The 25,834-nt window shown below is 45.7% G+C and overlaps 1 protein-coding gene across 1 annotated transcript in view; it reads left to right on the top strand.

Moving 5' to 3' along the window:
- The window catches only part of MGAT5B (alpha-1,6-mannosylglycoprotein 6-beta-N-acetylglucosaminyltransferase B), an 819,262-nt gene extending 804,082 nt beyond the window's left edge, over nucleotides 1-15,180 (top strand). The window contains exon 17 of the mRNA XM_085616896.1: nucleotides 12,162-15,180. Within this exon, the coding sequence (XP_085473022.1) occupies nucleotides 12,162-12,360 (199 nt within the window). The 3' untranslated portion in view covers nucleotides 12,361-15,180. The remainder of the gene's footprint in view (nucleotides 1-12,161) is intronic.
- The last annotated feature ends 10,654 nt before the right edge of the window (nucleotides 15,181-25,834 follow it).

Genomic DNA, 25,834 nt, shown 5'->3' with positions numbered 1-25,834 from the left:
TACTGCAGGTTTCTTAGCATGCAGACGGAGTGTACAGCATGGGCTGCAGCAGTGTAAGGTGCCCTAGCATGCAGATGGTGTGTACAGAATCGGCTGCAGCAGTGCAAGGTGCCCAAACATGCAGACAGTGCATACAGCATGGGCTACAGCAGTGCAAGATTACCTTACATGCAGACTGAATGTGCAGCATTGGTTGCAGCAATGCAGGGTGCCCTAGCATGTGGATGGTGCGTACAGCATGGACTGTGTAAGGTGCCTTATCATGCAGATGGCGTGCACAGCATCGGCTGCAGCAGCGTAAGCTGCCCTAGCATGCAGATGACCTGTACAGAATCAGCAGCAGCAGAGCAAGGTTCCCTTACATGCAGACTGAATGTGCAACTTTGGTTGCAACAATGCAGGGTGCCCTAGCATGCAGACGGTGTGTACCGCATGGACTGCAGCTGTGTAAAGTTCCCTAGCATGCAGATGGTGTGTACAGAATCGGCTGCAGCAGAGCAAGGTTCCCTTACATGCAGACTGAATGTGCAGCATTAGTTGCAGCAGTACAGGGTGCCCTAGCATGCAGACGGCGTGTACAGCGTGGGCTGCAACAGTGCAAGGTAACATAGCACACCGGCGGCATGTAAAGCATGGTCTGCAGCAGTTAAAGTTGCCCTAGCATGCAGACGGCATGCAAAGGAGAGGTAACAGCAGCGCTGGCTTCTGACACGACCCTAATAGATACAATATGGGTTTAGCAATGCAAGGTACAAAATGGGTGTAGCAATGCAAGCTTCTCTCATGAATAGAACTGATACACCACGTTGTGGTGTTCAAACCAATATGAAGAGGTGGTGGAGAAACCATGGTCTTTTGCCAGAAATAATTGCCATTTAAAGCTTCACCTTAGTATTGAAGGTTGTAGATGCTGACTATTGCACCAGAGTACGCCTAGTTCCAGCTTTAGTGATAGCGTAGGCTGCAAAATTACTAAGCATTCCCACCTCTCCTCACCTGTCTCTCTCTGTCTGTCATTTGCGCTCAAATACTCACAAACGCACACACATATAACCAACACATACAGGATTTAAATCAGCACTGTAATGATTTTAAACAGGGCTCAGAAAAAGTAGTTCTTCTATTTTAAAAAAAACCCACGGCAGATTAAACCTTCATCTGCAGTGAGTTTTAAACTTGGAGGGACTTCCTCTTTCAGCCTTGTTTAAGTACAACTGCAGGGCACATCCCCCAAAGTGCCATTATATACTTATGTAAGGGCACCAAGCGGTGTGCACTGGAGTGGATACCCGTCGGTGAACTTACATTCTTATGTAAGGGCACCAACGGATATGCACTGCGCAGAAATTACTTCATACCCTGGTGCCTTTACATAAATAAGTAAGGGAATTGAGGGCTATGCACTGGAGTGACTACCCCTCAGTGCCCTTACATGCTTATGTAAGGGCACCGAGGGGTGTGCACTGCGCTGGAGTGCACTCCATACCCCTCAGTGCCCTTACATACGTATGAAAGGGCACCAAGGGGTGTGCTCTAGAGTGGCTGCCCCTTGGTGCCCTTACAAACTTAAGTAAGGGCACCCAGGAATATGCACTGCGCTGGAGTGCACTGCATACAGCTCGGTGTCCTTACAAAAGTATGTAAGGGCATTGAAGGGTATGCACTGGAGTGGATCCCCTCAGTGCCCTTACACAGGAAGCAGGTGTTTGTATGGGCTACAAGTTATTAGTGCCAAGTAAAAACACTCATTGCACCTTTGATCATATTGTTCTCGAGAAACAACACAGCTCATATCACTGACACCCGTTGAGCCCCCGTCTTCCCCACTTTGGTAGAGTTTGCGCATTTTGTTAGTAGAATGCTGGTGCCATGTCCACTATCTATTCACTTCTATGCATCTCTGCAGGATGTTTTGCTCGTTGATGCTAAGGTTCATTGTACGTTTCCTCTGGGTACTGTTAGTCTGTCTAGTGTCACCGCAATGTGTTGTGCATGCTGTTGGTCGTGGCCCTTTGTGCAGGGTCATCCCTGAACATTTTGCTTTCCTTCTGGTATTTTTTCCGACCTGGTATTGGTGGTTTTAGGACTCTGGGCACTTTATCACTGCTGTCCAGTGTAAAGTGCATGTGTTCTTCAGGGTAAAACATGGTAAGATTGGTATACACCTGTTTGGTATATTTAATTTGCCTATCAGTCCCGTGTAAAGTGGTATCTCAGATACCCAGTGCCAGTAAATTAAATGCTACTGCTGGGCTTGCAGCGCTGATTACTCCATCCACCAAAGTAGCCTTTCAAACCAGTCTCAGGCCTCTTTCATTGCAGGGCCTGTGCGCGTAGTTTAATGCCGCTGTGACGTGGCACATAAAGTGGGTGCTATGTCTGTGACTCCCCTTTTACTACATATCAGTCACCCCTAAGGTCGGCCCTAGCTAGCCCTATGGGCAGGGTGAGATGTAGGTAAAAGGTAGAACATGTGCCTTAACTGTGTGGCATGTCCTCGTAGTGACAAACAGCCAGTTTGGTTTCTCACTACTGTGAGGCTGCCCTCTCATAGGAATGTATTGGGGATTCCCTGAAAAGTGATTCTGTGGTAATTCCTGATACGAGAGGAGCAGCATGATCAAGTTTGGTATGTTTTGAATAGTGGTAATACATGCTGCGTAATGGTGTTAGAAGATTTATTATCACTATTTTAGAAATGCCACTTTTAGAAGTGGGCATTTCTGTGTGCTATGTGTCTTTGTGCCTGCCTGTTGTGTATTGCATGTCTGGCTCTGAAGTGACAGAGCCTGGGGACGTGCATTGGCTCCAGAGGGGCTGGGTGAGTCAGTGCTAGGCTGAATGGACCTGATCTGCATTTGGAGTAGTGGGAGGAGTAGCCCCTGTCCCTGAATAGGTCTGTGCCTGCTTTGTACAAGGCTGGTTTCTCCCTCCTTGGTGTGTCTAGGGCCAGAGCCTCCACTAACAATGAGGGTGTTGGTGCACTGTAAAGAAATGTTTGAGTGCCCCCCAGAACTGGTTTGGACCAGGCACAGAGCCCTGTGTTAGGGGGAGAACAAAGAACATACTTGGTATATGTATTGGGGCTGTGACACCATGTAAGGTGGTACCTGCTTGGAGCTGTGAAGGGAGGACTGCTGAGCGCCAGAAGGAACCGCCATGGAGGACTGCCCCTCTGCTATAGGTCCCTGTGAGCTGGCTTGCCTCAGCCCAGCTGTGCCCCTCTGGACTTTGGGAGCTCAGCGCGTGTTGAACGTTTGATCTGTTCCCCTCAAGGCTCGGGGGATCCTGCCATACAGCGACCCAGATGCCGTAGCGCCAGGTGAGGAGAGGAGTGCTTTGTGCCCTGCAGTGTGGGCAGCGCCTCCCTCCCTTTTATCGCCGGAGCCACGGAGGGGAGAGCCAAATCTTGGGAAGCGCCCGCCCGCTCCCGGCTGTGCCCCTTGTTGCGTTACCAGCTATAGGCAGCCGGGGCTCTGCTACATGGCCCCGGGCTGCAGGAAACACCAAACTACGCAGGAATCCCTGGTCGGGATTGCCTGGTGACAGAAGAAAGCGGGCAGGAGCCTACCCCGCAATCGTGCACTCTGTAGAGGGCCCAAAATCGCAGGAGACTCTGCTTCGGGAAATTGCTGCGTCCAGGAAGCCAGGCGGCTGCTGCCTGATTGTGGGCGGAACAGAGGCCGCGAGCAGGAAACAGCCGACAATGATGGATAGAAGTCAGGCAAAGTCTTGTTCTGTTTGTAGGCGGGACTTCCGTGTCCAAGGAGAGCCCCGTGTGCTGCCGTACCTTTAGTGGTGAGAGCTAACAGAGCCCTGCAGACGGACCTGGCAAGGAGAGAAGGACCGGAACCTCGTGGGCTCCCCTCTGCTGGTCTCTGCATCTAGTCGTGAACAGGAGCCGACGAGCTGTAGGAATCCTCCCAGCTCCCGTGTAATTCAAACACCGGCAGAAGAGTAAATTTGCTCAGCCCCCACGGAATGGTGAGTGGGGCTGGGCTTCCCTGCATCTTTGGGGGTATCTTTCTGTGATGAGGATAGGGAGAGTTGCACCCCGCCCCCTCCCTGAACATTTTTTGTGGATCTTTTCAGGCCAGGGGGCTAGTTGGGAGGCCTCGTGTCAGAAGGGACACGCAGATTGGGGAGAGCCCTAACTTTGGGGACAAAGGCATTATGGGACAGCCCAAGACAGACCCCAAGGAATGTCAGTTGGCCTGGGGATCACCTTGTGTTCTGGTGAGGCATAAGGCCCTACGGTGATGTGTGCACTTTACTAGTGTTACTGCGGTGCACTGCTAATGTAGGAGGTATACCTAATGTGATTTATGCACAATGTGTTTATGCTAAGTGCCTTTAACAGTAGTTACTGGTTGTTTTATTACTTACATGTTCTAATGGTGATGACAGTGGCCCGATTGGCCCTGTAATGTATACAATCCTCTGTAAAGTGATACCTAGTGCCAGGTGGCACTGTGTACATATGTGATTATGCTCTAGTGTGTTTTATGAAAAATACAAAGGCAACATTTTTATATAACCTTGTGTGGAGTTTTCTTGTGGTGTGCCTAGTGTGTCGCTGCAGTGTGACTGTGTTGCGCAAATGCTTTACACATTGACTCTGACATTGACTGCTTGTGCCAAGCTACCAAGGGGGTGAGCAGGGGTTATCTTCAGCATGTAACTCCCTTGCCCTGACTAGAGTGGTGGTTTCTGCCTGGCGTGGGCGCATGCCCTAGCCAACCAAAATCCCATTTCTAACACATTCTGTGTTAATTCTCTCTGCATCTGTACGTTGAGTTATTGCCTTTTGGTGCTCATGCCTTGCTGTTACTCTCTATTGTTCAGCACAATGTTAATGCCCAATGATGCTCCTGCCGTATCCATGCTGTCTGTCACTCAGTTTAGTTTTATTGGCAATGGAAAGTTATGCTCTGTTCATTTTCTCTGTTGCTCTCTGCAGTGTGATTCCACAGTTATGCTAATGTTATGTCTAATTTCTCTATTGCTTTGAATACTGACATTGCCCTGCAACGATCATAATGTGCCCCTTCTCTCTATTGGTCTGCATAGTGTCATTGCCTTACCGTTCTCATGCCATATCCATTCCATTTCTCAGTGTAGTTTTGTTGGCATGGAGTGCTTATGCCCTTCCATTCTCTCTATTGCTCCTGTCTATGCCCTTTCTTCCTGTTGATCCAGGCACTGTTATTTCTTGGTGATGCTCATGCAGCGCCAATGCTCTCTAGTGTTCTCTACATGTAGAGTTATTGCCATTGATGGTCATGGGTGTCTGTTCTTTGTATTTGTTTGAGTAGTGATTTTACCAGCAATGCATGTGCATACTTTTTCTTTTGTTTTATGTACAGTTATTGCCAAATGATGACTGTGCCATACTCATTCTCTTCTGTTGTCAGTGTACTGTTCATGCCCCATCCTATTCTCTGTATTGCCCTACATAGTTATTGTCCAGGGATACTTACGTTATGTCAGTTCACGTTACTGCTTTATGTAATTATTGCCCAGTGATATTCATAACATTAAAAAAGCCCTTCCGTGGCTTCCAGATACCGCTAGGAAGACTCTTGTCTAGGCTCTCATCACCAGTCGTCTGGCCTATGGAAATGCCCTGCTGACCTCAGTAAACGACACTTTGCTGTCCAAACTGTAATTGGTCAACAGCACTGCTGCTCAGCTAATTTGTAATCTTCCCTCTCGCTCGCCTTCCTTCCTGAACCCTTAGGAAGCTTCATTGGCTGCCTATTAGGAAGCATGGCATCCTAAAACTCTGTTGTTTGATACACAAAGCACTTCACAAGACTCGGCCTGCTTATTTGTCTTCTCAACTAAATCTCTACCTTCCTTCAAGATGTCTGAGATCTTCAGACAAGGCGTGTTTGGTGATCCTTCGTATCCTTACCTCAAGATATGGGGGCAGATCTTTCTCTTACACAACCCTTATCACTAGAATAAACTCCCTCTTAGCCTTTGCTCTTGCCCAGACTTCCCCTCCTTTAAGAAGGAGCTTAAGACTTGTTTGTTTTAGATTCCCTCCATTTCGCATCTTGTGCAACTTAGCGCTGATATACTCCTCTGGGAGTGAGTCATGCACCATAGCAAATGGCGAAATAATAATAATAATAATAATAATAATGTCAGTTCTCTTTATTGTTCTGTGTAGTTATTGCCCAGTGATGCTCATGTCATGTCAATTCTCTTTATTGTTCTGTGTAGTTATTGCCAAGTGATGCTCATGTCATGTCATATCTCTTTATTGTTCTGTGTGGTTATTACCCAGTGATGCTCATGTCATGTCATATCTCTGTATTGTTCTGTGTGGTTATTGCCCAGTGATGCTCATTGTAGTGCTTTATGACGTATCTGGGGACTGTGTGGCTCTGACTGAGTACCACACTTCTGTAATGTCAGTTCTCTTTATTGTTCTGTGTAATTATTGCCCAGTGATGCTCATGTCATGGCAGTTCACTTTATTGTTCTGTGTAGTTATTGCCCAGTGATGCTCTTGTCATGTCAGTTCTCTTTATTGTTCTGTGTAGTTATTGCCCAGTGATGCTCATGTCATGCCAGTTCTCTTTATTGTTCTGTGTAGTTATTGCCCAGTGATGCTCATGTCATGTCAGTTCTCTTTATTGTTATGTGTTGTTATTGCCCAGTGATGCTCATCTCATGCCAGTTCTTTTTAGTGTTTTGAGACGTTATTGCCCAGTGATGCTCATTTCATGCCAGTTCTCTTTAGTGTTTTGAGAAGTTATTGCCCAGTGATGCTCATGTCATGCCAGTTCTCTTTAGTGTTTTGAGAAGTTATTGCCCAGTGATGCTCATGTCATGTCAGTTCTCTTTATTGATATGTGTTGTTATTGCCCAGTGATGCTCATGTCATGCCAGTTCTCTTTAGTGTTTTGAAAAGTTATTGCTAAGTGATGAAAATGTCATGTCAGTTCTCTTTATAGTTATGTGTAGTTATTGCCCAGTGATGCTCATTTCATGCCAGTTCTCTTTAGTGTTTTGAGAAGTTATTGCCCAGTGATGCTCATGTCATGCCAGTTCTCTTTAGTGTTTTGAGAAGTTATTGCCCAGTGATGCTCATGTCATGTAAGTTCTCTTTATTGTTATGTGTAGTTATAGCCCAGTGATGTTAATGTCATGCCAGTTCTCTTTATTGTTCTGTGTAGTTATTGCCCAGTGATGCTCATGTCATGCCAGTTCTCTTTGGTGTTTTGAGAAGGTATTGCCCAGTGATGCTCATGTCATGTCAGTTCTCTTTATTGTTATGTGTAGTAATTGCCCAGTGATGCTCAAGTCATGCCAGTTCTCTTTAGTGTTTTGAGAAGTTATTGCCCAGTGATGCTCATGTCATGCCAGTTCTCTTTAGTGTTTTGAGAAGTTATTGCCCAGTGATGCTCATGTCATGACAGTTCTCTTTAGTGTTTTGAGACGTTATTGCCCAGTGATGCTCATGCCATGCCAGCTCTCTTTAGTGTTTTGAGAAGTTATTGCCCAGTGATGCTCATTTCATGCCAGTTCTCTTTAGTGTTTTGAGAAGTTATTGCCCAGTGATGCTCAAGTCATGCCAGTTCTCTTTAGTGTTTTGAGAAGTTATTGCCCAGTGATGCTCATTTCATGCCAGTTCTCTTTAGTGTTTTGAGAAGTTATTGCCCAGTGATGCTCATGTCATGCCAGTTCTCTTTAGTGTTTTGAGAAGTTATTGCCCAGTGATGCTCATGTCATGTAAGTTCTCTTTATTGTTATGTGTAGTTATAGCCCAGTGATGTTAATGTCATGCCAGTTCTCTTTATTGTTCTGTGTAGTTATTGCCCAGTGATGCTCATGTCATGCCAGTTCTCTTTGGTGTTTTGAGAAGGTATTGCCCAGTGATGCTCATGTCATGTCAGTTCTCTTTATTGTTATGTGTAGTAATTGCCCAGTGATGCTCAAGTCATGCCAGTTCTCTTTAGTGTTTTGAGAAGTTATTGCCCAGTGATGCTCATGTCATGCCAGTTCTCTTTAGTGTTTTGAGAAGTTATTGCCCAGTGATGCTCATGTCATGACAGTTCTCTTTAGTGTTTTGAGACGTTATTGCCCAGTGATGCTCATGCCATGCCAGCTCTCTTTAGTGTTTTGAGAAGTTATTGCTAAGTGATGAAAATGTCATGTCAGTTCTCTTTATAGTTATGTGTAGTTATTGCCCAGTGATGCTCATGTCATGCCAGTTCTCTTTAGTGTTTTGAGAAGTTATTGCCCAGTGATGCTCATGTCATGCCAGTTCTCTTTAGTGTTTTGAGAAGTTATTGCCCAGTGATGCTCATGTCATGTAAGTTCTCTTTATTGTTATGTGTAGTTATAGCCCAGTGATGCTAATGTCATGCCAATTCTCTTTATTGTTCTGTGTAGTTATTGCCCAGTGATGCTCATGTCATGCCAGTTCTCTTTAGTGTTTTGAGAAGTTATTGCCCAGTGATGTTCATGTCATGCCAGTTCTCTTTAGTGTTTTGAGAAGTTATTGCCCAGTGATGCTCATGTCATGTCAGTTCTCTTTATTGATATGTGTTGTTATTGCCCAGTGATGCTCATGTCATGCCAGTTCTCTTTAGTGTTTTGAGAAGTTATTGCCCAGTGATGCTCATGTCATGCCAGTTCTCTTTAGTGTTTTGAGAAGTTATTGCTAAGTGATGAAAATGTCATGTCAGTTCTCTTTATAGTTATGTGTAGTTATTGCCCAGTGATGCTCATGTCATGCCAGTTCTCTTTAGTGTTTTGAGAAGTTATTGCCCAGTGATGCTCATGTCATGCCAGTTCTCTTTAGTGTTTTGAGAAGTTATTGCCCAGTGATGCTCATGTCATGTAAGTTCTCTTTATTGTTATGTGTAGTTATAGCCCAGTGATGCTAATGTCATGCCAGTTCTCTTTAGTGTTTTGAGAAGTTATTTCCCAGTGATGCTCATGTCATGTAAGTTCTCTTTATTGTTATGTGTTGTTATAGACCAGTGATGCTCATGTCATGCCAGTTCTCTTTATTGTTCTGTGTAGTTATGGCCCAGTGATGCTCATGTCATGACAGTTCTCTTTAGTGTTTTGAGACGTTATTGCCCAGTGATGCTCATGTCATGCCAGTTCTCTTTAGTGTTTTGAGAAGTTATTGCCCAGTGATGTTCATGTCATGCCAGTTCTCTTTAGTGTTTTGAGAAGTTATTGCCCAGTGATGCTCATTTCATGTCAGTTCTCTTTATTGATATGTGTTGTTATTGCCCAGTGATGCTCATGTCATGCCAGTTCTCTTTAGTGTTTTGAGAAGTTATTGCCCAGTGATGCTCATGTCATGCCAGTTCTCTTTAGTGTTTTGAGAAGTTATTGCTAAGTGATGAAAATGTCATGTCAGTTCTCTTTATAGTTATGTGTAGTTATTGCCCAGTGATGCTCATGTCATGCCAGTTCTCTTTAGTGTTTTGAGAAGTTATTGCCCAGTGATGCTCATGTCATGCCAGTTCTCTTTAGTGTTTTGAGAAGTTATTGCCCAGTGATGCTCATGTCATGTAAGTTCTCTTTATTGTTATGTGTAGTTATAGCCCAGTGATGCTAATGTCATGCCAGTTCTCTTTAGTGTTTTGAGAAGTTATTTCCCAGTGATGCTCATGTCATGTAAGTTCTCTTTATTGTTATGTGTTGTTATAGACCAGTGATGCTCATGTCATGCCAGTTCTCTTTATTGTTCTGTGTAGTTATGGCCCAGTGATGCTCATGTCATGACAGTTCTCTTTAGTGTTTTGAGACGTTATTGCCCAGTGATGCTCATGTCATGACAGTTCTCTTTAGTGTTTTGAGAAGTTATTGCCAAGTGATGAAAATGTCATGTCAGTTCTCTTTATAGTTATGTGTAGGTATTGCCCAGTGATGCTCATGTCATGCCAGTTCTCTTTATTGTTCTGTGTAGTTATTGCCCAGTGATGCTCATGTCATGCCAGTTCTCTTTGGTGTTTTGAGAAGGTATTGCCCAGTGATGCTCATGTCATGCCAGTTCTCTTTAGTGTTTTGAGAAGTTATTGCCCAGTGATGCTCATGTCATGCCAGTTCTCTTTATTGTTATGTGTAGTTATAGCCCAGTGATGCTAATGTGATGTCAGTTCTCTTTATTGTTCTGTGTAGTTATTGCCCAGTGATGCTCATGTCATGACAGTTCTCTTTAGTGTTTTGAGAAGTTATTGCCCAGTGATGCTCATGTCATGCCAGTTCTCTTTAGTGTTTTGAGAAGTTATTGCCCAGTGATGCTCATGTCATGTAAGTTCTCTTTATTGTTATGTGTAGTTATAGCCCAGTGATGCTAATGTCATGCCAGTTCTCTTTAGTGTTTTGAGAAGTTATTTCCCAGTGATGCTCATGTCATGTAAGTTCTCTTTATTGTTCTGTGTAGTTATGGCCCAGTGATGCTCATGTCATGACAGTTCTCTTTAGTGTTTTGAGACGTTATTGCCCAGTGATGCTCATGTCATGACAGTTCTCTTTAGTGTTTTGAGAAGTTATTGCCAAGTGATGAAAATGTCATGTCAGTTCTCTTTATAGTTATGTGTAGGTATTGCCCAGTGATGCTCATGTCATGCCAGTTCTCTTTATTGTTCTGTGTAGTTATTGCCCAGTGATGCTCATGTCATGCCAGTCCTCTTTGGTGTTTTGAGAAGGTATTGCCCAGTGATGCTCATGTCATGCCAGTTCTCTTTAGTGTTTTGAGAAGTTATTGCCCAGTGATGCTCATGTCATGCCAGTTCTCTTTATTGTTTTGAGAAGTTATTGCCCAGTGATGCTCATGTCATGCCAGTTCTCTTTATTGTTCTGTGTAGTTATTGCCCAGTGATGCTCATGTCATGCCAGTTCTCTTTAGTGTTTTGAGAAGTTATTGCCCAGTGATGCTCATGTCATGCCAGTTCTCTTTATTGTTATGTGTAGTTATAGCCCAGTGATGCTAATGTGATGTCAGTTCTCTTTATTGTTCTGTGTAGTTATAGCCCAGTGATGCTAATGTGATGTCAGTTCTCTTTATTGTTCTGTGTAGGTATGGCCCAGTGATGCTCATGTCATGACAGTTCTCTTTAGTGTTTTGAGAAGTTATTGCCCAGTGATGCTCATGTCATGCCAGTTCTCTTTATTGTTCTGTGTAGGTATGGACCAGTGATGCTCATGTCACGACAGTTCTCTTTAGTGTTTTGAGACGTTATTGCCCAGTGATGCTCATGTCATGACAGTTCTCTTTAGTGTTTTGAGAAGTTATTGCCCAGTGATGAAAATGTCATACCAGTTCTCTTTATTGTTCTGTGTAGTTATTGCCCAGTGATGCTCATGTCATGCCAGTTCTCTTTAGTGTTATGTGTAGCTATAGCCCAGTGATGCTCATGTGATGCCAGTTCTCTTTATTGTTCTGTGTAGTTATTGCCCAGTGATGCTCATGTCATGCCACTTCTCTTTAGTGTTTTGAGAAGTTATTGCCCAGTGATGCTCATGTCATGCCACTTCTCTTTAGTGTTATGTGTAGTTATAGCCCAGTGATGCTCATGTCATGCCAGTTCTCTTTATTGTTCTGTGTGGTTATTGCCCAGTGATGCTCATGTCATGCCAGTTCTCTTTAGTGTTTTGAGAAGTTATTGCCCAGTGATGCTCATGTCATGTCAGTTCTCTTTAGTGTTATGTGTAGTTATAGCCCAGTGATTCTCATGTCATGCCAGTTCTCTTTATAGTTATGTGTAGTTATTGCCCAGTGATGCTAATGTCATGCCAGTTCTCTTTAGTGTTTTGAGAAGTCATTGCCCAGTGATGCTCATGTCATGCCAATTCTCTTTAGTGTTTTAAGAAGTTATTGCCTAGTGATGCTCACGTCATGCCAGTTCTCTTCATTGTTCTGTGTAGTTATTGCCCAGTGATGCTCACGTCATGCCAGTTCTCTTAAATGTTCTGTGGAGTTATTGCCCAGTGATGCTCACGTCATGCCAGTTCTCTTTATTTTTCTGCGTAGTTATTGCCCAGTGATGCATGCATCATATCCATTTCTCCGTCGCTCAGTTGTTTTTTTGCCAATAGTTGATGATGCACATTGTCTTTGTAGTGTGCAGTGCCATTGCCTGTTGATGACAATGTCCTGTCCTTTCTTTGCCCTCCCTTAGGTTGAACGTGCAGTGCGACAGTACCGAGGCCGAGATTTACCACCTTTACCCAGCGGTGGTGGAGACAGTGCATGAGTGCTACCTGCAGAAGGAGGAGCTGCTCTTCAGCTGTGCTGGGCACCACGAGAAGTACCGGCGCCTCTGCCCATGCCGGGACTTCCGCTGGGGGCAGGTGGCTCTGTGCCAGGACTGCTTGTGACCACAAGGGCTGGGCAAGGCCTGGCCGCCTTTGACCATTGGCCAACCGTAGTAACGTGGGAGGTCCACTAAAAGTGGGCTACTCCTACGGTATAAGTGCCAGGGTTCGAAATGTGAGCCAAACCTGGGCTTCAGCGAAGGAGTGTCTCGTCTCATGCCTTGTATCCAATCACAAGAGGGGCCTGGGCCAGCGCCCCACACGCCAACCTGGAGTTCCAAGGGACACCCTCAGACCTTCAATCCACGTCGAGCCACTTTGCCACTTTTCAGCGACTTCCATGTTACTTATTTTATTGTTTCAATATTTATTGAGATTTGAATTCTGGGTTCGGGATCCTGCCATGAAAATCAAGATGAGCAAAATAACTTTTTGAACTATTTGAGGGCTGATTTCGGCATGACTCACCACTGACATTCACATCCATGCCTGCATCGCCCTGCTGCACTGGGCATTTGTATACCTGGAGCCAAATTTCTAAAACTGGAAAAGCAAAATAACCTCCCCCAGAATAATAATACTGTTTGCTAAAAAGCTAGGATTGACTAAAGGTGTCACACACCACACAGGGAGACCTAGCAGCACTGGGTCCCCGATTTGCTTTCCAGCAGAAATGCCAAGGGTAAAATGGGCATGGACTCTGATTTCTCCTCTTACCCATCCCCAGCGGCTGGCTCAGCACTGCTGGGCAGTATGAGAAGCTTGCACTGCTGTGAACTTGAAGGACTTGAATTAAGGTCACCATGCGACTCCCACTTACAGGTTTTGCTCATTTCAAATGAAGCAACTGAGGTACAAGATAAAAAAAAGTCTGTAGAAGAACCAGAAATGAAACTCCTAGGTAGATTGTCATCTGGTTAACATGTTAAGGATTATTACTATAATTAATGCTTTGAATGTGTCATCGCCAGCATCAAAGTCAAAGCTAATTCTTAAGCAGCAAGAGGAGAATGCAGTTACAGTGGGGATAAAGTAAGAAAACCCCACCATTCACAAATAAAGCCCCTCCTGGGCTTCAGTTGTATTTGGAATGGGTTGTGGCATCCGAAGTGCTGTGGGGAATGTTGGAAAACACAACCCGGGCTCTGCTCGGGACTGGGAAGTTGGAAAAAAATCAATCTCCATTTTAATGGCTACTGTACTCTATAAGTAAAATTACAGGGTGACTCCATGTCACCAAGGACGCAGTGCTCCATTCCTGGGTTTTCATGATGCATTCATGGGTTGTAGTCACATTGGGTGGGGAAGCTTCGTAGGAACCTACAACTCGCTTGTGTGTCCCCAAAGGTGGTCTGACTTCTGTCTGGAGCTAACAGTGTACCACTTCTCATTTTTACTTTGCATTCTGGTACTTGCAGTCCAGATGGAAAAAGTAAACATACGATTACAGTGCTGACAGTGAGTCTCACCTAACTCTCAACCAATCCTGGGTTTTTCTCACCAGCATTTTGCATGATGGCAATTTTGAGGCCATACCTAACACTTAAAGTGAAAGTAAAGTACACAAAACAAATGCTGTTGTCTAGCAAATCAGGACTGGTGGAAAGTGGACGAGGCACGTGGGCATCTGTGCAACTGGCTGCCAGAATTATTAAAAAGGAAAGAGAGCGTGGCTCGCACGTGGTATGGGACAGTACAGTGCTACAGAGGGTGTGCGTGCTTGCAGGAGGCGGAGCACGGTGTGTCTCTGGGGCGCAGGCAGATGGGACCTCAGTGCTTAGCAGATACAGGAGTGAGCTTACAGTGTTCTGGGCCAAAAATGAACGATCCTTTCGAAGCATTGTCAGTTTCAGGTGTAAAACAACTTTAAAGTCCCTTGGGTTTGAGACTACCTAAAAGTAAGACTTCAGCCTGTGGCAGCACGGAAAGGCCATAAGGGCTGCTCCTCGCAACGAACATCTTGCTTTGAACATATGGGACTCTAGGAGAATTAAAGTTACATCAGAAAATATGACTTCTCCAGCTGCACTTGGGGAGCAGTCTGATTGTCTCAAAAGATAAGAGGGTCCATACTGAATGCAAATAACAATCGAAATGTCAGGTGGACCCTTTAAAACTGGAAGCAACAGCAGTACCCTGTATGGCTGCCCCTCCATCATCTCACTCCATCATCATCATCACTCCTTCTTTCCATCAGCCCACACCTTCATGACGCCTCCAGCTTTCTGAGCTTTCACCTCTCTGCCAGGCCATTAAACCAGTCCTCCATCACCCTGCCTCCCCATTCCGCCACTCAGCACTCTGCTTCACAAAGTGGCCCCTCTACCATGTGACCGCTTCACCATTCTGCTACCACTGTCCTTTTGCCCTCCATCATTACTGCCTTTACAACTCACATCAGCACCACAACCATTCTGCTTCTTCACTACCCCCCTTCCATCCCCCGTGGACCAGCATTCTGTCTCTACACCATGCCCCTTGCCAGAGGTTAGACTCTCCAAGAGTCTAACCTCCACCAGACTACCCTTCCGTCATTCCATTTCTTCCACTCCACCATATTTAACCTCGTTGTTTCTGTACCTCTATCACATGGACCCTCCATCATTAATGTAGACACCCTTCGTCATCTCACTCTTTCATCATTTCTCTCTTCCTCTCTACGGCCTTGTATCAATCGCTCCATCTTCTGTCACTGTACCAGTATCTCTTGGACATCTGCTCGGACCTTCCCTTTCTGTACCCGTGTGGACCAACAGCTCTAAGATTGCACAAACAATGGACCAGGCGAACCATGGAGCAGCAGACAAGCAATAGAGACACTCAAATCTTCCTTTCTGCTTTTTAAAGATTTATTTCTGGTAATAAAGATTTTATCTGAATGTGGATAAAGAAGTGTTGCTTTATTTGCTTGTTGTTTTCTTGAATAGATCAAAAAGCCATTGTGCCTCGAAAGTATAATCGTTGCGTTGCAAACCCCATACTGCAATCCCTGACTTTTCCGTCCATTGTATATCGTGGAAAAGGGTGGAAGTTGGTGGTCAAGATGGAGACTGGCATGTGATGAGGTTGGCAATGGCATATGAGATCACTATTCCAGCCTCAGACCCTGTGAGGCAGGCAGCATGGCACACATCCACAGCAGGGCACACCCCCCAGAGCATAGCACACACCACAAGACAGACATTTTGATACAAGTTTGCAATTAATGGACGAGGGTAAAACTCACAGTTTCTGTATCCAAACTCTCCGCACCCAACTAATGTATCATAATTCCATTACCACCACCCGTACCGTACGGAAGCATAAAGCAGACTCCAATTGAAGTGGTGCCTCCCTCACTCTGTCCTCATAGTCAAATCTAGACCTCTTGATGCCCAAAGAGAATATATTGTAGCACATTCGTTTATTTTGGTCTCAATTTCCTCTTTCTCATCAATTGCTAACACACAACAACTGCTTAAAGACACAACTTACCTGGTCTTCATCATTACCCCATTTTCCTATGGCTACCAACTTTAAAAATTAAAGATCTCAACAACCAAAAAATTCCACCGCAGATGAAGTTTTTTTTCTATTCCATCATCACATTATTCACCAAAATGTCCTTCATCTTCTCACACCTACATTTGAGAGGTGAACCACAATCATATGAAAAGAACCGAGGCTCCCATTTTAATTGTTTCACGAACCAGAGCTCCCGCCTCCAACTTCCTGAAAACAACTATACCACCAGCTACATCCCATTAATCAAAACCCAAGCAGTCCAATTCTTCTATTTCATAAAGCAATCTTCTTCTTTGTCCTCTGCAAGTGAGATTTTACTTCAAGGAAATAAGGGGCATATCAGCAAGGCGAGGCAATAGAATTATCGCCGCTTTTGCGGCCGTTTTCGGCCGAAAAGCGGCGAGGATTTTATCGCCTAATTAGCAAGCTCACGCGTGAAAACTTGCGTTAACGTAGGAATTCCTAACACCCAGCTTTGCATCTCTAATGAGATGCAAAGTGGGCGTTCCTGACCTGACATGACAGGAGAAATGTCGCTAAGCGACATTTCTCCTTTCATCAAGCCCCACGCTATGAAGCATAGCGGCAGGAAAAGTAGCGATAACCCCTGTTATCGCTACTTTCCTTACGCCTGCTTCAGGACTGACTTAGCCATGATATCCTATGGAAGGTGGATATCATGGCTAAGTTTGTGAGTCCCTATCATCAAGCTAACGCCACATTGTGTGAGATTATCGCTGGGTTTCCAGCGATAATCTCACGTTAGGCAATTCGCGTGAGGATTTTTATCGCTTTTGAGATAAGCGTTGCTAATAGCACGCTATCTCAGCAATAAAAATCCACGGTAGCCGGCGATAATTATCCTAGCGCTAAGTGCGCTTAGCGATAATTATCGCCGGTTGTTGCTGATATGCCCCTAAGTACTATAGGTAAAACAACAACCTAGGCACACATAATAGTAGGTAAACAGTATGTAAGTAAGTACAAGAACTACAGTGTAGTAGCCATAAATGAGAGAAATATCTTCGGATGTGTAGAATATTGTTCTGTCTTTTAATTTTTCTTTAGTTTAGAGCCAACGAACAGAAGAAAACCAGCCGCATTTGGAAAATTATTCCGATACTTCCTCAGGGCTGGGAAGGATACAAGGAGTAGGGATGATGCATACATCATGGCTCAACATCCAAATTATCTTGAAACGAAGCTGATTATATCTGAATAAAAGCAGCTTAATTTGTGGAAACCCACATCACCATAACGTGACACAATAAGTGTAAAGATACAAAACTGAATGTATATGGCAAGTGCTGATGTCAGTGGTGGAAATTTATACAACACCTTAAAAGAGTGACTTTTAACATGCTCTATGAACGAGAGTAAGACTAGCCAAGGGTCATGCATAGATATTAGGTAAAATGTGAGGGACATAGGTCATTGAACTAGTAGGAATCGGGATATTCAGTAGTACCTGTATATAAAGGATGAATGTCTTGGTCGTCTGTAAGAGGAAATGGAAAAGAGAGGAAAAAGATAGTGAGGAAAATGCCTTAAGGAGTAAAGATTTAGAGGTTAAAGGACGAAAGTATAAAGCAGGTCTGTAACAGACTGGTGCACGTGGAGACTGTGCGTAAGAAAGAGGGGGGGGAGAGAAAAGAAGGGGAGTTGAGGCGATATGATAGAAATTATAGAAGGAAAATAATGGGCTTACTACTCAGCCAGTGATAATTCCAACCCGGATGGGCTAAACACTCAAGTAGACATGGGTTGCTCTATAGGTATCTAGGGATTAGAGGTAAAAAAAAAAGGGGGTTTAAAATCATATTATGCCACAGCTTTGCAGGCCTCCCTTGGGTCCTCTCCCATCCCTGGGGCGTCCTCGGGGCCTCCGCTACCTGTGGGGTCCCTGATGGACTTGCCGGTGGGTTCGCCCCTGGCGTCAAATGAGCCTTTTCCCTCCAGGGATGTCGGAGACGTGGTATCATCAGGGTGCGGCCCAGCTGGGTCCCCCTCTACGATCCATATGGCGTCGTCAGGGGCGGCCCGGATGGGTCCCCCTCTACGGCCCATTGCACCCCTGCCGCACCGCATAGTCCTGTGGGGCTCCCTGTGGCGTCGCAGGTGGTTGCTGGTGCTCAAAGCCTTGCTTTGTGCACACCTCAGTGTTCTTCGCAGGCGGCCGCCTGTCTGGAGCCCGAGATGGTGCCGTTCCGGTGCCAAAGACTCGCCTCAGCTTCTTTCTCTGGAGTCGTAGCCTGTTGCGGTTGAGGCTGAGGCGGCGCCAGAGATTTGCCCCCCCAGCACCTTCTCCTTCTTCGGAAGGTGAACTTGTCGGCTCCGCTTCTTCCCTCAGAGTCGGAGCCGGTCCGGGTTGAGGCTGAGTCGGCGCCGTTGTGGTGCTGGAGGCTTGCATCCCTGGCTCCGGCGCCTTCTTCGGAAGGGGAGCTTATCGTGTATTTGGCGCCGGACGGAGCCGACTCGACGCCGGATGGAGTCGAGTCGGTGCCGTACAAAGCTCGGTCGGCGCCTACTAAAGTGGTTTTGGCGCCGCATCAACGCCGGGTTGTTGACTCTTCTCCGGAGGCGTCCAGAGAGAGTTTAGCATCACCCTCACGCCCGGCGATTCCGGATGTATTTATGACTGTGTCTTCCTTAGAGTATGTGGTTCCGGCAGGGTCCCTACCTCCTCAAGAGCACCCTCACCCTGCAGGCTCCTCGCCTCCTCAAGAGCCTCATCAGGACCCCCATTCATCCATGGGGCTCCCTTCAGTTGGGCATTGGTCGCACCCTCAGTGTCGTGGGAGGGTTAGCTTACAGCCATCACCTACTGATGAGCTACTATCCCCTCCTCGGAGGGCTACCAAGGCTGGTGCAGCCTTTCTCAGAGTGGTCTCGGATTTTGAACATGCAGCCCCCTTCGGCGCCCTTGCCTGTGGACCCTTTACTTGATGTCCTTCACCGTGAGTCAAGGAAAGTGGAGACGCTTCTGCCCTTCTCTTTATGATGCCCTTTTGATCACCTGGGTTCGGCCAGCTTCTGGTGACCCGGTGGGTCATTTGGACTTGCACCGTCACCGCCCTGCTCAACAGGATCCGGTCTGCTTATTTGTGCATCCCAACGCGCAGGGGTTTGTTTTGCAAATTGCCTTCCCTTCCTTGCCTCAGCTATTGCTTCCTCGCTCCCGGGAGTCCAGATGGCTTGAGTCATGGGGTCGGAACATCTTTGCCTCCACTAGTGCTGCACTACGGTCAATAAATACAGTGTGTGTCCTGGCTCGGGCTACCTCTGCCCTGTGGGACTCTGCAGAGTCTTTGCTCTCCACCAGCACGGAAGGCGCTCGTGTTGACCTGCTTCATCTTCTCTGGGATGGCCGTGACCTTGCTGAGTTTACGATCCGCTCCGCCTTGGATACTGTTGATGCCTTAGGCCGGGCTACGGCTGGTTCAGTCGCCCTGCGGCACCATGCTTGGTTACGGGATAGCATCTTCACAGAACATATACGGGAGAGTCTTGTTGATTTACCCTTTGATGGGGTTTTATTGTTTGATGCACACGCCGACTCGGCTGTTCAGCGCCTCCATGCGGGTTTTTGCCCCCCCCTTAGGCCTGTGCTGCTCAGATGTTTGTTCTGGGGTGGTACCTTTTCATTCACTATCCTTTTGATGCGTTATGCGTTTTAGGCTAATAGTAAGCCTCAGGTCTTCCTTCTGCATGGTCGGAGGTGATTACCCTTTCATTTCTCATCCTTTGGATGCATTATGTGTTTTCAACTGGCGGTTAACCTGCTGTGGCAGTGTTCCACAGATTGTTCCTCTGACTGTGGCTTACTCTTATGAACATGTTCCCCATTGTTAGGGGGGTTCATACTCCATGTGGGGTACTTGTTTGCTATTATATAGCTCTGTTATGTCAACTGGGCCTACGAGTTCCTTTGGCCTCTAGGCGCCCTCTGGTGCTCCTCTCTGCTGTTGTACGGTGCTCAATGTGGTGCCTTGGCGTCATCTTTACGTCATTGGTCATCTTGCTTCATTCTCCTCCCTCTGAGGTTTTCGGGGTGTTCAGCACGCTTTAACGGCAGCTTCCTTCTGCCATTACTGTACCAGATGTGTTCCTCTACAACGATGTTGCATAGTCGTGGCTATTTTACCCGTTTTTGCTATATATATATCTGTAATTAGGTATATATACAAGTTCCATGGGTACTCTTCTTCCTAACTCTTCACCTCTCATCAAGTGCTCCGTTCTTGCTGGACGGCACAGTTTTACATAGCACTGACAGTCTAATTTTGTCTGTTGTTCTGCATGGTAATAACAGTCTATTTCTGTCTTTTGATATATTCTTCCCTTGTTGCACTTGGGAAAGGTCTTCGCTTAGCTTGCGAGGTTCTTTCTCACAGCTTTTTTACTTATATGTAGGCAGTGTCTAATTCTGTCTTTTACAATGGTGTCTTGCACCATCCTCGTTATTTATTTATGGATTTTCATCCATCGTACACTGTTCCCATACTTTCACAGTTCTTTATTGGTGGCTCCGTGTTGTGTCGCGGAAAAGCTTCTCCGAAGAAAACTGACGTCAGCGCGCCGGAAGGGACTTATATGACCTCGCTGATGTCACGTACATGGACGACGTCAGGGCGAGGTCGTGTGGCGCCGTTCCCCGGCGCGCAGAGGTGCTGCTGCAAAGAAGTTTTCCGGATCCAGTCTGACGCCTGGGGATGTTCTAAGTTATGGAATCTGCAGCTAGACAACATCTCTACCAGATACATCATTACCGAAGGTAAGTAACTCGTACGTTAGGATGGCTGTTTAATTTGAATTAGCATGATGTTAAATTTTGACGTAGACTTGTAGCTAACTAGAAGTTTAGAAAATCTTATAACTATGCAAAAGATGCATGTGGACAAACTTGTATCGCTCCTTGAGCCTAGTGATTCTTTTTTTTCTTACATCGGTGCAGCATCAAGTTTGCACAGTTTACCTATGAGTAGATAGGAAGGGACGAGCGCGAAAAACGTAAGCTCCCATATATCAGTTGCGCAGTATCTGCTTTCCACGTCACTTAGATATTCAATCACGTTCCTATGGAACCTACGGCTGTCTTTTCTCCCATAGTTTCTCATGGAATCTTTTATAACTTGTTTCACTATTTCTCATTTATCGACCTTTGCAGAGATGAAGGCGCATTACGCATAGCATTTTTGTATGTGTTCATTTTTGCAATTATTTTGTGTTGCCTTAACACCGCTTCGGAGCGCTTCTTTCTTTGAATGAAAAAATCCACAGGAGTGGGATGATGAAACGTGAAACATGAAAAATGTGAATTTTCCTGGAATGCCTTTACGTATTTTTGTTAAATTGAATTTATAGAAGACATGACGTGGATACTGATATCAACTGTTATGCAGTACTACTACTGCTGACAGTAGAGCCGAGCTGCAGGGGAGCTAATCCCCTTCCAGGAGACCCTTAGGATGTGCGTGAGAGGGGCGCTTTTGTTAACTCCCCATCGCATCCAGTCCGTTTGCAGGCTGGTGCCTGCCTGCTGTGAGCGCGGTAAATGGCACACATCAGAAATCAATTAACTGAATTAGCGCTGACCACACAATCCACATTTGGAGTAAATGTGTGTCTGAGCTCAGAGAGCGGAGTAGATTAAACTCGGCGACACCTGATGGCAGTCTGCCACCTTAGAACATTTCATGTGTTGTGCAAAGGGTCATGGGAGAAGTTGTCGGTTAAAGGAATACTCACAATGTGACGAGCTACGTAGTTTTATGGCACACCCTTCTTGCACCCTCTCTCCTGCGTTCTCCTCCTTCCCACTGTCTCCCTCTCCCACTGCCTTTATTGTACTCTGTCTTTCTTCTTGTTCCTCTGCCTCTCTCCCCTTTTTTTAGTCCCCCCCGTTTCTTGCCCTTTCTGTTTCCCTTCTACTCTCTCTCTCTCATACCCACATTTTGTCCCTTTTCACTGTCTTTTGCTTCCCTCTTCTCTCTTGCACCACCTTCACTCTTTTTCCTTCTCTTCTTCCTCTCACTACTATATTTCCTCCTTCTTCTCCTCTCCTTCTCCCACACCCACGCTCTTTCCCTGATTCACCTTCTCGCGCTCTCTTTCTCGTCTTCTTTCTCCCCTTACTCCCAGTCTTCCTTTCTTCTTCCCCTCTTCACACCAGTTCTTCCCTGTCCCTACCTAGGCACTAACGAGCACAATCTCTTGTGAAAAGGGGCTCCCCCCACCCCCGGTTGCCAGGGGTTTTCACTCTGGATCTGAGGATGCTGCACATGGTCGAGTTACGGGAGCCAGGTTGATTGTCTACCAGAGCAGTCATGTGTTCTCACAGCTGAAGTTTATATTTATTCAGTCGCTCAATGTAGTGTCGGTAGGCACATCTGTATGTAACGTGTGTGTAGTGCACACATGCCAACAAAGACGTCCTCAGGGCACTTGATCCGTTTGCAGTTTTATATTGCTCTTATTTATTGCGAACTCCACCCAAAGATGTACATGAGCACCAGTTAGTATTATCTTCGCTCCTTCTTTCCTTCCACCTAGGCTTCCCAAGAAGTGTCAGACCCCGTGGAGATAAATTGCCTTAGAACAGGCTGAACATGTTATAATTAAAATTTAAATCAATTTATAAGTGCAAAGCTTCAAGCACACATGGTTAAAAAATTGTCCAGCGCAACTACCACGTTAAACGAAATGTGACTGGTTGCTCTATCTTCTTTCTGATGTTTGTAAACTCGTAGCTTGTGTGCTGCATGGCTAACCACTTATATGTTCCCAAAGGCGAGACCTATTGGCTACGCCAATGCTTGTTTGAAAGAGACATTGCACTATGAATGCCTAGTTGAAGCACCAATATGTGTTGGTTTCTGGAAATACACTCCCTTACTAACAGATGGCAAGTGTCACTGGGCTGTTGAGTAAGACGAATTGATAACCTATTGAAAGCAGTGCTTAGTTTGGAAAATGAGTGCCGGTGCGCAAACATTACTCAAAACCCCGCGGCTCGTGCTGTTAAATGTCAGCGTGCCGAAGACCAAAGCCGCATAGAACTGAATCTAACTCAGGCCTCTTTAATCCACTGCCAGGCACTCACTGCCCCTTTATCTCACTCCTGCAGGTCCCTGCTTTCTCACCTTGATGGCCATTTTCCTGTCTTTTTCTTCTCCCCTTTTAGGTCGAAACCTACATGAAAACACAGCTGTCTGGTTTGCTAAAAACATCTTACGGACATTTGTAAAAATTCCCTCGGAATGCATTCTGCCGATTGCTTACCGTTGACTTCCTAGTTTGTAACTCACACTTGGTTGTTTTATATTTGATGGCTTTATTTGTTTTAGTCGTTCCAGCTTGAGTTCATCCCTCCCATTGAGCAAACCCTATTTACTGTATTCTTTCGCCAGTGCTCGATTTCTGTAAACAGGCCTTTAAATATTGCTCTTGTCTTGTCACATTTGCTGTGTGTTGCAAAGTCATCCTGTGCCCTGGGCACCCCCCCCAACATTTTTCTGACTGATACTGGTGGTAACTGACTCTGACTGACCCTGGGCTCTGCCTAACCAGGCACAGGGCCAGTGCTATGCTGAAAGAGACACATTAGAATACAGTTAAAACACCTACATACACTAGGGTACACAATGGTATGGTGGGGTACCCCTGCGATTGGCATGACCTCCCCTATAGGTCCCTAGTATATAATAGGGCAGGGGGATTGAAACTACCTAGAGTTTAGAGGCCAGCAGCCTTTTTCTGCACTTGCATGTGTGCACTGCTGAAGCCTGAGGTCAGTTTAAAAACAGCCCTGGGTGCCTGGACTGCTTTTAAATAGTAAATTGTGCCCTTTTGGAAAATGGGTTATTGGTAGGGGCAAATGTAGGTCTGCCACTGGCAATAAGGCCACTAACACATGATAGGACTCAGCGTAGATCTTGGAAAATTATTCCTATGCTCAACCCTTGGTAAAGTGGCTGTGAGCATACAGGCTTAACTTCAAAGACAGGCATGTAAAGCATTTAAAAACACCATTTCAGTAAATAATTAAGACACAACACATAATAAAAATACAACACCAATTTATAAAAATGGGAAATATTTTTATCTTTATAATGACACCCAAATGACAAATTTCCAATGTAGGGAACCGGAGATATGAATTTTCAAAGATTTAATAAAATGTAGCACTTAAAAGATTATAGCACCATATTGTGATACCTGTTCGCGATATACCGGGCCAAAGTCAAAGTTTCAGGCCGGGGCCGATGGAGCCCTGAGTGGTTACAGCTCGCTGCAGGTCCCGGTCTCAGTTTCTACCTTCACACTTAGAAACTTTTCTGGAGCTTTTCTTCCCGAGGGCCCTCAAAGCTCCCAGCCAGTCCGGATCCGATGAGGGTTCGCCGGCTTGACTTGTGACGAGGTCCCGGTCAACTTCCCTGGAGCGGACATAGAAAATTTCTCAAGACCGCTTCGGCGGGGCAACCCAGGTATCCAGGCCAGCACACGATGCTAGGCAGGCAGCTTGGTTCTCGTGGTTGCTCCCGGTCATCTTTTCTACGAGCGGACTTAGAAACTGTTCTGGAAATTTTTCTTGTGGGGTCTCTCGATGCTCCTCATGTAGCCGGATCAGGTGAGGGTTCGCTGGCTTCAGTTTTCTTCTAGTCCCGGTCAAACTCTGGAAGTTGGACCCATGGAGCTTTTAACGGGGCAAACCTGGTTGGCTTGGCCGGCTCGCTGTTGAAGGCAGGCGGCCTGGCTGGCCAGGTTGAGTCGGTCCATTTATGGAGCTTTTTTTAAAAGTTGCTCCGAAGTTCTCCAAACTTCTTGAACTCTTCCTGAAGTTCCTCAAGGGGCCCCAAAGTGTCTCAAACTTACTCCAAGGGTCTGGAAGCTCCAAGATGGTCCTTGAACGTTGAGGACTTCAATTCCCACAATCCACTGGTACAAAACACTTACAAATCCACTGGTGGTTCTCCAAGGTGTAGATTTGGTTGGTGATGTTAACCTGTAGCTTTCAGGGAGTCCACTCTTTAGTTCTTTTTCAGCAAAATAATCCACAGGGCTGTAGTTTCAGATGGTGCAGTTTTCAGAGGTCAGGCCTTAGAAATCTACGCACAGCAAAAAATCTCAGCTTGGCAATGTCTTGCTTCAGTAAGTTTTAAGCAGCAGATCTGAGAGGCTCTGCCCCTCTCAGATACTTATTCCAAGTTCTCTGGGTCAGGCAGGAGGTCACTTCTGACCAATGGGAGCAGGGTAACTCCTCAAAGATATGACCACATCCTGTAGAGTGTGGCATTATTTTGTCCCAGAATGCATCAAATCTTCCATATCCATAATGGCTGATTTTCAGCAAGGAGGTAAGAGCTGGCTAAACACACCCCTACAATTGCTAATTTACTTAGACTCTCCCCCCTGCATCTGCTCATACCTTCCTTAACCTTACCATCTGCCTAAAGTGGGAAGTTCAGAGCTGTAAATGACACTGGTCTCTACACTCCTCTTTGAAGGACATAGTTTACAACTCCTCCCCCTGGCCTGGCATTTCTATGGAGCAGCAGCCTGCCCTGCCAGCAGAGCTGGTTAACCCCAGGGGCTCTTTATCACCTACTCAAGGCCACCTGGCTAATCCACTTAACTCTGACCAATCAGGGCAGACCACTGGAAGGCTGAATTTAGACTTACAAACAAGAAAGTCTTATAACTTCTTGTATGTACACTTTAGGAGAAATTCAACAATATGATATTGTTGGATTTATTAATACCATACTGGGAAGTCTTTGAATGGCATTTCTAGCCCTCTCCTATCAAGAGTTATTAATCAATAACTTACTACCATGTTAACCTAAGTAACAGGGGATTCGCAATGGGAAAAATGACTTGGGCCATTCTTCCAGCACCAGGACTTACAAAAACATGTTTTATAAGTCCTTGTCTTATATCTACAGGAACTCCACCCTATGTGCAACTAGGGGAGACTTTAGGGGTTCTGAATCTGTAGAAATATTGCAGATCCTCCCTCCACAGTGCTCCTAGC

Source organism: Triturus cristatus, chromosome 7, assembly GCF_964204655.1.
Source record: "Triturus cristatus chromosome 7, aTriCri1.1, whole genome shotgun sequence".
In the NCBI taxonomy this organism is placed as follows: Eukaryota; Metazoa; Chordata; class Amphibia; order Caudata; family Salamandridae; genus Triturus; species Triturus cristatus.
Note: the sequence above shows the minus strand (reverse complement) of the source record. Positions and strands in the feature narration are given on the sequence as shown.